The following is a 9,930-nucleotide window of genomic DNA, read 5'->3' as shown; positions in this document are numbered from 1 at the left end:
GAAAACACAAATGAAAGAAACCTGAGGCGTGTCAAGGAAGAAATGCCAGGAGTACAGAACCCTGAAAATGTCGGGAGAAAGAAAAAACAAAACACAAACTCAGGTTTAAGATGCCGTCACAAAAGGAGGTTTGGGAACAAGATGAGAGCGAAGGGGCGGCCCCCCCCGGGCGAGGGGCAGTTACCTGCGTCATCTTCTCTCTGTTGGCCTTGGGGTTGAGGGGAGCCTCTGTCAGCAGCACGGGGTGCTCCTCGGGAGCCACGCGCAGCTCGTTGTAGAAGGTGTGGTGCCAGATCTTCTCCATGTCGTCCCAGTTGGTGACGATGCCGTGCTCGATCGGGTACTTCAGGGTGAGGATCCCCCTCTTGCTCTGGGCCTCGTCCCCCACGTAGCTGTCCTTCTGCCCCATGCCCACCATGACACCCTGCGAAGGCCCGAGGCTGAGTCAGCGCCCACCCGGCGGCAGCACCGCCCCGGCCCGCCCTTCCCTCCCCTCCGCCCCCTACCTGGTGCCGGGGGCGACCGACGATAGAAGGAAAAACAGCGCGGGGGGCGTCATCCCCGGCGAATCCGGCCTTGCACATACCGGAGCCGTTGTCGATGACGAGGGCGGCGATCTCCTCTTCCATGGCGGAGGCTCTGCGGGGGAGGCGGCCGCGGGTCAGCGAACCCCGCCCCGGGAGCCCGCGATGGCGGCGGCCGCGCCCGCCCCGCCCCGGCCCCCCCCCCCGCCCGGCGCCGTTTGAATCGCCCGCGCGGTGACGTCACGCGCCGCCGCCGCCAATCCCGTGGCGCCGCCCCAGACGCTCCGACGGGCGAGACCATCCGAGCGCAACGCGGGGGGGAAGGTGGGGGGGGGGGGGGAAGAGAGGGGAGGGGGGGCCGGACCCCCCCCACGGGCACAGCCCTCCCCGGCCAGAGCCGGGCCCGCCGCCCCCCTCCCGGGGCTGCAGGGGAAGGGCGGCGGCAGGAGCGCGGGCCCCGCCCCGCGGGCCGCTGCCGGTACCTGTGCGGGGGAGGCTGCTCCGGGCGCTGGGGGGACGCTACCGCCTGGTCCGCTGCCGCCGGCTGAGTGAGACCGTCCCGTTCCCAGCCCCGCGCTTTTATACCCAGGGGGCGACAGCCCCGCCCACCCGGCCGAGAACATCGCCATATATGGAGATCTTTCAGAAACACGCTTTCTCATTGGTTGACGCGCACCCGGCCACGTGGGGTGGCTGCCGGGCTGCCCCCGCCCCGCGGCACCCCGGAACCTGCATGGGGCGAGGGGGGGGGGGGGGTGAAGGGGAGTGGGGGGGGGGCAGCGGCGGCGACCCCCGGCCATGGCGGGGTGTGTGTGTCCCCCCCCCCCTCGCTCCCCCCGGCCGCGCCGCCCAGCACCGGGCACCCCCCCCCCGCCTTCCTTCCCCGGGGCAGCGCCCGCTTCCCCCCCGGTAGCGCGGGGGCCTCGCCGGGCCTGGCCCCGCACCCCGAAGGTGGCACCGGGCCCCCCCCCCCCCCGGGCAGCACGTGCACAGGCTCGGGCAGCACGTGCCCCCCCGCGGGCAGCGTGTGACCCCACCGATGGGGTGCGCACCCCCCCCCAACACCCGCTGCACCGGGCACCCCTCGGGCAGCACCTGCACCCCCCGGGGCTGAGCACCCTCCGCACCCATCACCCGCCGGCGGCGCTGCCCAGCGCTGGGCACCCCCAACCGCACCCCCTGACCCTGGCAGCGCTGCCCCAACCGCCCCCCCACCCTGAGAGCCCCGCACCCCCATAGGTGACACCGCGTATCCTCTGGGTGATGGGGGGGCACCGGCGTGGGCCCCTCCCGGCTGTAAGCACCCCCTGCCAGCACCTATAGGCAGGCCGTGCCCCCAGTGCAGCACCCCGCACCCTATAGACAGCGCCCCGCACCCCACAGCATCCTATAGACAGCACCCTGCATCCCGCAGGCAGCACCCCACAGCATCCTGCAGGCAGCACCCGACATTGTGCAGGCAACACCCCGCACCCTATAGACAGCACCCTGCGCCCTATAGACAGCACCCTGCACCCTGCAGGCAGCACCCTGCACCCTATAGACAGCACCCTGCGCCCCACAGCACCCTGCAAGCAGCACCCCACACCCTATAGACACCACCCTGCACCCTGCAGGCAGCACTCTGCACCCTCTAGACAGCACCCTGCGCCCCACAGCACCCTGCAGGCAGCACCCTACATTGTGCAGGCAGCACCCTGCACCCCGCAGGCAGCTCTGCACCCCAGCAGTGCCGGCCCACCCGCCGCACTGCACAGCCAGCGCCGGGGACCCCAAAAAACTCTCCTCAGCTCCAGCGCTGCTGCGCGCCCGCTGACGGTGCTGACACCCCGCAGACGGTGCTGTGCACCCCACGGGTGACACCCTGCCTGGGGACGGCGTCCCCCATGGGCACCCACCCGGAGCATCTCCCTAGGGGGAGACCCACCAGCCCAGCCGGCACCCCAAAAACTCTGGTGGGCCCCCCCCTCCCTGGTCCCCACCAGCCTGGGGCCCTCCCTGTGTCTGAGCCCCCCTGCATCGTCGGGGGGTGCCACGGGCTGTGTCCCCCAAACTGCTGCTGGGTGTCATGGGCATGGCTCCTGCCAGCCCGCGGTGCTGGGGACCCCCACACTGTGCCGGGGACCCCTATGCCATGCCAGGGACCCCCACACTGTGCCAGGGACCCCTGTGCTGTGCCAGGGACCCCCACACCGTGCCAGGGACCCCCACACTGTGCCAGGGACCCCTGTGCCGTGCCGGGGACCCCCACACCGTGCCAGGGACCCCCACACTGTGCCGGGGACCCCTGTGCCATGCTGGGGACCCCCACACCGTGCCAGGGCCCCCTATGCCATGCCAGGGGCCCCTGTGCTGTGCTGGTGACCCCCATCCTGTGCCGGGGACCCCCACACCATGTTGGAGACTCTTGCCCTGTGCTGGAGGTCCCCACACTTTGTCCCCACACTCATGCTGGAGCCCCCCGTGCTATGGAGCCCCACGCTGTGCCGGAGACCCCCACTCTGTGCTGGGGACCCCTGTGCTGTGCCAGGTAGCCACGCTCCATGTCAGCTAGCCATGCCCTAGGCCAGTGACCCCCGTGCCGCAGCAGTTGGGCGCGTGGAGGTGGCGGGTGCCGGCCTTGGCATCGCCCGTGTCCGTGCTGGGAGCGGGTGGCAGCGGAAACTCGCTGTGTCCCGAGGGATTCCCGGTCCCGTCGGGGCTCAGGCCTTGTCCCGGTGCCACTGGCCACCGAGCCTGGATGGGCGGCACGGTGGGGTCTCAGTGGTGCGGCGACAGCAAACTGGGGGTGCTGGGGTGCGGGACAGGGTGATGCCAGGGCTGGGTGGGTGGCAGAGGGATTAGGGGGGGTCCTGGCACAGCTCGAGGGGTCTCATGTCCCCGTGTCAGAGGCGAAGTGGCCCTGGCCAGTGGCCGAGTGGGCCACGGAGGGCTCGGGGCTGGTGGCCGGGTGGGCGCTGGCACCTCGGGCCGGGGGTCGGGCTCAGGGGGGGCTGCGCAGGTGACAGCCGCATCCCGTGACTCCCCATCCCGGGGTGCGGGGACCCGCTGGATCCCCGGTCTGGGCTCTCCAGTGGTGACATCCCCCTGCCCGTGACTCCAGTGTCCGTGTCCCGTCCCCCCCCCATCACGGCGGGGGGGTCCCGGGGCAGGAGGTACCGGGGGACAAACGCGACGCTGCGGGGCGGTGCCGGTGCCGGTCCGGGCTCTTCCTCCTGCCCAAACAAGGCAGCGCCGGTGAGTAAGGGCCGGGCAGGGCCGGGCAGGGCCGGGCAGGGCCCGGGGGGGCCCCCGCGATGCGGGGCGGGCGCAGGCAGCGCGTCCCGGCCGTATTAGGAGCGATCGGGCCGGTGGCAGCGGGACGCCCGGCCCCGACACCGCCCCGCGCCGCCGCGGGGACCTTCGGCCGGGGGAGGAGGAGGAGGAGGAGGAGGAGGAGGAGGAGGAAGAGGAGGAAGGCGTGTCCGTGTCCGTGTCCCGTCCCTCGTCCCCCCCCACCTCCCGCCGCCTGTGCGCAGCCTCCGTCGCCGTGGTGACACGCGGTCGCCGTCCCCTCCCGTCGCCCTGGTGACGGCCGGGTGTTGCCGCGGGAGGGGTGATGGGGGGGTGATGGGGGGGGCACCGCCACCCAGCGCCCCGATCCCCGCACCCTGATCCCCAACCCCATCCCGACCCCCCGCCGACCCCCAAACCCCTGCCCTGACCCCCTGGGCTGGCTGATCCCCCCCCACCAGGACTGGGACCACACTGGGGGGACTGGGGGCCCCCCCAGACCGGGCAGCCCAGCACCCCCCATCCCTCCCGAGAAGGGTGTTGGATGGAAACCAGGGTGGGGGGCACCCACCCCGGCCCCCTGCCATGCCCAGGCAGGAGGGGCTGTCACGAGTGTGTCAGGTCTCAGCGGCCACCCCACACCCCCCACACACACCCCCCGCACTGGGGAGGGGGGCTGGGAGTGGCGTGGGGAGGGGTCCGGCTGTCCCCAAACCAGGGGGGTGCAGGGACAGGCTGTGGCTGTGAGCGCAGGGCCCGGGGGGGGCCCCCCCCCGATGGGAACCTGACCCCCCGCTGGGGGGGCTGGGGGGGGCTGGCCCGTATAAATACAGCTCCCGGCTGCTCTGCCAGGCAGGTGCCAGCGTGCGCCCGCCGAGAGCTGGCACTGCCACCCCGCCAGACCCCCGGGGAGCCCACGAACCCCCCCAGCCTCCCCCCCCCTCACTCCCAGCCCCCTGGAGCCACTGCAGGACCCTGACCCACTTACCCGCCCCCCCCTCCCCAGCCCGAAAACCGACCCGTATCCGTTTCGGCGGGGGTCAGTTACACCGCGCGGGGCAGCGCAGCGGCGGCTCGGGTAACGCAGCGGCTGGGGGGGGCCGTGGCACCCCCCTCCCTGGTGTGGTAAGAGAGAGCCCGGCCATGAAAAAGTCATGAGGCAACCAATCCCCGGGACCTATTTTCGGGAACAATAACCGGGCGCTGCGCTGACACCGGAGCCGGGGGGCCGGGGGGAAGGCGGCAGCGGGAGCCATCGCAGCCGGGGCCTCGCTGCGGCCTCGCCGGTGCACGGCCGGGCCCGGGCGCAGGGGCTGGCACGGGGGGTCTGAGCGCTTTGGGGGGGCACAGGAGGTGGCAGGGCCAGGAGTCAGCGTGGCCTGTCCCCGAGGGCTTGCGGTGGCCGAGGCCTGGGGGTCCCTGCGGCTGTGTCTGCCCCGGCTGGGGGGGTCCCAGGTGCCTGGAGGAGTGGGGACTGTCCCCTGCACCCCCCGTTCCCTGCTGTCCCCCGCCAAGGCAGCACTTCCCCACCACTGTCATGAGCTTCAGGCGGTCTCAGCCCTGTGGCGCTGGAGCACCCCACACCCCGGGTGATGGGAGAGGGGGGTCCCAGCTGGGGGTGGGGTGGCCGTGACCCCAATTCACAGCTGTGGGGGGGATTTGGGGCCACAGGACAGATGGAGGCCAAGGGCCCCAAAGCAGGATAAAAGGTTTAAACTAATCAAAATGCCTGGCTAATGGGTAAGGCGCTTAGGGCTGGCCGGGAGGCGGCGCGGCTGGAGGTGACCTGCAGCAGAATCAGAGGGGCCGGTAACCCTAACCCGCTGGGAACGGATACGCCGGCCCGCGCCCGGATCGGGTTCCCACCCAAGTTTTCCACCCACGGCTCCGCGGTGGGGAACGGGCGAGAGCCGGGAGCGCGGCGACGGACGGTGGCGCGGCCGCGTGCCCCGGGGAGCTGCCGCGGTGTCTCCTCGCCCGGGGTCTTGGTGAAAGCCCCCGCCGCAGGTTACGGCCGCCCCCGTTGCTCGCCGCAATCTGGCTGGACTTTGTAATCCTACCTGCGGCTAATTAACCGCGCTGCGGCCCCCCGGCCCACCCCCGGCACCCCCCCCTGCTGTGCTGCGCCGTGCCCAGCTGTGCCCAACCGCCCCGCCGGGGACCAGTGCGGCAGCGGCGCCGGGGCAGCGCGGACGTCCCCGTGGGCGCAGCCGCCGCGACGCCCGGGTTCGGCAGGGCCGGGGAGCCCCCGCCGGCCCCCCGGGGGCCACCCCGCGCCGGCGGAAGATGCCAACGAATGGGATCCACCAGGTCCTGAAGATCCAGTTTGGGCTGATCAACTGCGAGAGCCGGTACCTGACGGCGGAGAGCTTCGGCTACAAGGTGAACGCCTCGGCGCCCAGCCTGAAGCGCAAACAGATCTGGACGCTGGAGCAGGATGAAGCCGACAGCTCCGTCGTCTTCCTCAAGAGCCACCTGGGCCGGTACCTGGGTGCCGATAAAGACGGGAAGGTGCGGTGCGAGGCCGAGCAGCCGGGCCGGGACGAGCGGTTCAGCATCATCACGCAGTCGGACGGGCGCTGGGCGCTGCAGTCGGCCCCGCACCGGCGTTTCTTCGGCGGGCGGGAGGATCAACTCTCCTGCTTCGCCCCCAGCGTGACGGAGGGCGAGCTCTGGACCGTGCACTTGGCCATGCACCCCCAGGCCAACCTGCTGAGCGTCAGCCGCCGCCGCTACGCCCACCTCAGCGCCCACGAGGATGAAATCGCCACCGACAGCAACCTGCCGTGGGGGGTGGACGCCCTCATCACCCTCTGCTTCCAGGACAAGAAGTACAGCCTGCGCACCGCCGACGAGCGGTACCTGCGCTGCGACGGCACGCTGGTGCCCGAGCCCGGCGCCCGCACCGGCTACACCCTCGAGTTCAAGGCCGGCAAGTTGGCTTTCAAGGACTGCGACGGCAAATATCTGGCGCCCACCGGGCCCACCGGCACCCTCAAATCCGGCCGCAGCTCCAAGCCGGGCAAAGATGAACTCTTCGACTTGGAGGAGAGTCACCCCCAGGTGGTCTTCACAGCGGCCAACGGCAGATACGTCTCCATCCGGCAGGGTAAGGGCTGCCTGCACCCCCCTGCCTGCGCCCCCCTGCCTGCGCCCCGCTGCCTGCGCCCCACTGCCTGCACCCCCCTGCCTGCACCCCGCTGCCTGCACCCCGCTGCCTGCGCCCCGCTGCCTGCGCTCCACTGCCTGCACCCCCCTGCCTGCACCCTGCTGCCTGCACCCCCACTGCCTGCACCCTGCGCCCCGCTGCCTGCACCCCCTGCCTGCGCCCCCCTGCCTGCACCCTGCTGCCTGCACCCCCCCGCCTGCGGCCCACTGCCTGCACCCCCTGCCTGTGCCCCACTGCCTGCGCCCCGCTGCCTGCACCCCCCTGCCTGCACCCCGCTGCCTGCCTACCCCAGCTGCCCCAAGGGGATCCCCCCCTGGGCTCAGCTCAGCTGAAAGCACCCGCAGCCGTGGGAGCGCCTCTGGCCCCCCCCCGTCATGGGAGGAGACCCTACAATAACAACGAGGGGGAGGCTGCGGCCAGTGGGGCCGGGGTGGGAGCAGTGGGGGGGTGTGGGGCTCTGGGGAGGTGGACAGGGGGGTGGGGGTGTGTGTGTATACACACGTGTGTGTGTGCAGTGCTCTGTGGGGGTGTGGGGGGTGTGTGCAGGGCTCTAGGAGGGTTTGGGGATGTGTGGGGCTCTGTGGGGGTGCACAGGGGGGTGTGTGTGTGTGCAGGGCTCCATGGGGCTGTAAAGTTGGGGGCATGTGTGTGTGTGTGTATACACGCGGGTGTGTGTGCAGGGCTCTGGGGGGGGCGCTGTGTGGGGCTCCATGGGTGTGTACAGGGGTATGTGTGTGTGTGTATACGTGTGTGTGTGTGCAGGGCTCCTTAGGGGTGTAAAGGCGTGTGTGTGTGTATACACGTGTGTGTGTGTGTGTGCAGGGCTCTGGGGGGTGTGTGTGTGTAGGGCTCCGTGGGTGTGTAAAGGGGTGTGTATGTGCGTGGGGCTCCGTGGGGGTGTGCAGGGCTGTGTGTGTGTGTGGGGCTTCGTGGGTGTGTAAAGGGGTGTGTGTGTGTGGGGGGGGTGTGTGTGTGTACGTGTGCAGGGCCCTGTGGGGGTGTGTGTGTGTACACACGGGTGTGCACAGGGCTGCAGGTGGTGCCATTCGAGCACAGACAGTTGTGCCAGGACAGTGCCATGCACACACGGCCACACGTGTGCAAGCTCCTCCCAGCACGGCCTGTGCACACACGTGTGAGTGTGCACACGTGTGTGTGAGCTCCGTGCAGCCGTAGGGGTACGTTGGAGGGGTCTGTGTGTGCGTGTGTGTGTGTTGCACCCTCAGCCACGCGTGGGCCCTCCCCTGGCCCGCGGCTGAGCCTGGCAGCTCAGCACAGGCAGCTGCAGGCAGGAGGGGCTGGGGCAGAGCCCTGCCTGCGCCAGAGCCACGCGTGGGCCCGGGGGCGGCACCTCCAGAGCCCCAACGGGGGGTCCCCACTCCCCGAGGGCCACCCTCCGCGTCCCCACCAGGCCGAGCAGCTCAGGGCCGGGTGACGGCGGCGGCCGCGCTATAAATAAGGGGTTTGTGCACAGCGGCCGCAATCTGATTACGCACCCAATTAGGACGTCGCTGGCAGGAGGATTTACCGGGGAGGGCCGGGGGGAAGCGTGACCCGCGGCTCATCGGCGCACGTGGCCGGCGCCACCGGCCGCTCCCACAGGTGTCAACGTCTCGGCGAACCAGGACGAGGAGCTGAACCACGAGACCTTCCAGCTGCAGATCGACCGCGACACCAACAAGTGCAGCCTCCACACCAACACCGGCAGCTACTGGACCCTCGTGGCCCACGGGGGCATCCAGGCCGTGGCCACCGAAGTGTGAGTGGGGCCGTGCTGCGGCGGGGCGGGGGGCGGGTTTAGAGGGGGACACGCACACACACACACACGTCGTGGCTCACGGTTTCCCTCCGCCGCCAGCGCTGCCAACACCATGTTTGACATCGAGTGGCGCGGGCGACGGGTGGCCCTGCGGGCCAGCAACGGCCGCTACGTCTGCACCAAGAAGAACGGGCAGCTGGCGGCCGTCAGCGACGCCGTGGGTAAGTGCCGGGGGTGAGCAGGGGGTCCCCGCTGTCGTCCCCTCGCACCTCGGGGCGCTCAGGGCTGGGATCCCGCACAGGGGAGGATGAGGAGTTCACTCTGAAGCTGATCAACCGCCCGATGCTGGTGCTGCGGGGCGAGCACGGCTTCGTCTGCTACCACCGCGGCTCCAACCTGCTCGACTCCAACCGCTCCGTCTACGACGTCTTCCACATCAGCTTCAGCGACGGCGCCTACCAGATCCAAGGTGGGCAACGGGATGGGGCGGGGGGGCTACCGGTGTTTTGGGGGCTCGGCTAGACCCAGCTGATGGCCCCCACGGCCTCTCCACAGGCCAAGGGGGAAAGTTTTGGTACGTGGCAAGCAGCGGGTCGGTGTGCAGCGACGGGGACCTCTCCGAGGATTTTTTCTTTGAGTTCCGGGAGCGGGGCCGCGTGGCCATCAAAGGGAAGAATGGCCGGTACCTGCGCGGGGACCCGGCGGGCACCCTGCGCGCCGACAGTGAGTCCGTGCTGCGGGCCACGCTCTGGGAGTACTGACCCGCCTGGCACCGCCCCCCACCCCGGTCTCCCCCAGCCCCCCCAGCTCTCAGGCTGGCTGCGGGCACGAGCTGGGCCCCGGGTGGAGGATGGCGGCGGAGCCGGTGGTGGCACTTGTGTCCCCAACCTCCCCCCCTCGACTCACGGCATTAAAGTCAGTCTGGATGACGCCGCGTTCTCCTTCCCCTTCCGCTGCACCCAGCGACCCCCAAACCCCCCCCCCCAAATCGGGAAAGGGCTGATCCTGGCAATTTGGGGGGGTGGGGGAACCCCAGGAGTGCCGGAGGGGACAGGGGTTCGGTAAAACCAACCGGCTGCGGGCAGGACCCAGGGGGCTGCGCTGCCCAGGGACCCTCTGCCAGGCTGGGGGAGCAGGGCGGGGGGCTACTGGAAGAGGCGGCGGGGGGCACCCTGACGGTGGCAGCCCCACGGGGAGATGGAAAG

At 70.8% G+C, this 9,930-nt stretch overlaps 2 protein-coding genes across 3 annotated transcripts in view; one reads left to right on the top strand and one right to left on the bottom strand.

The window, feature by feature from the left end:
• Positions 1 to 1,144, bottom strand: part of ACTG1 (actin gamma 1) — a 3,185-nt gene extending 2,041 nt beyond the window's left edge. Inside the window, exons 1-3 of one of the 2 annotated variants that reach the window (XM_074846930.1) lie at positions 1,007 to 1,144; positions 507 to 639; positions 185 to 424 (exon numbers count right to left, since the gene is read on the bottom strand). In XM_074846930.1, the coding sequence (XP_074703031.1) occupies positions 185 to 424; positions 507 to 629 (363 nt within the window). In that variant the 5' untranslated portion in view covers positions 630 to 639; positions 1,007 to 1,144. Of the gene's footprint in view, positions 1 to 21; positions 62 to 184; positions 425 to 506; positions 640 to 1,006 lie in introns of those variants that run through there. The other variant, XM_074846931.1, reaches the window with a different exon arrangement.
• A 4,463-nt stretch (positions 1,145 to 5,607) lies between these two features.
• FSCN2 (fascin actin-bundling protein 2, retinal) lies at positions 5,608 to 9,654 on the top strand. Its single transcript, XM_074847582.1, has 5 exons — positions 5,608 to 6,906; positions 8,569 to 8,725; positions 8,825 to 8,946; positions 9,027 to 9,194; positions 9,281 to 9,654. Exons 1-5 carry the CDS (start codon positions 6,084 to 6,086, stop codon positions 9,484 to 9,486), a joined length of 1,476 nt encoding a protein of 491 aa, XP_074703683.1. The 5' UTR covers positions 5,608 to 6,083; the 3' UTR covers positions 9,487 to 9,654.
• Positions 9,655 to 9,930: the final 276 nt, after the last annotated feature.

Source organism: Strix aluco, chromosome 21 (genome assembly GCF_031877795.1).
Source record: "Strix aluco isolate bStrAlu1 chromosome 21, bStrAlu1.hap1, whole genome shotgun sequence".
NCBI lineage: Eukaryota > Metazoa > Chordata > Aves > Strigiformes > Strigidae > Strix > Strix aluco.
This window is presented reverse-complemented; position numbering and strand designations above follow the sequence as displayed.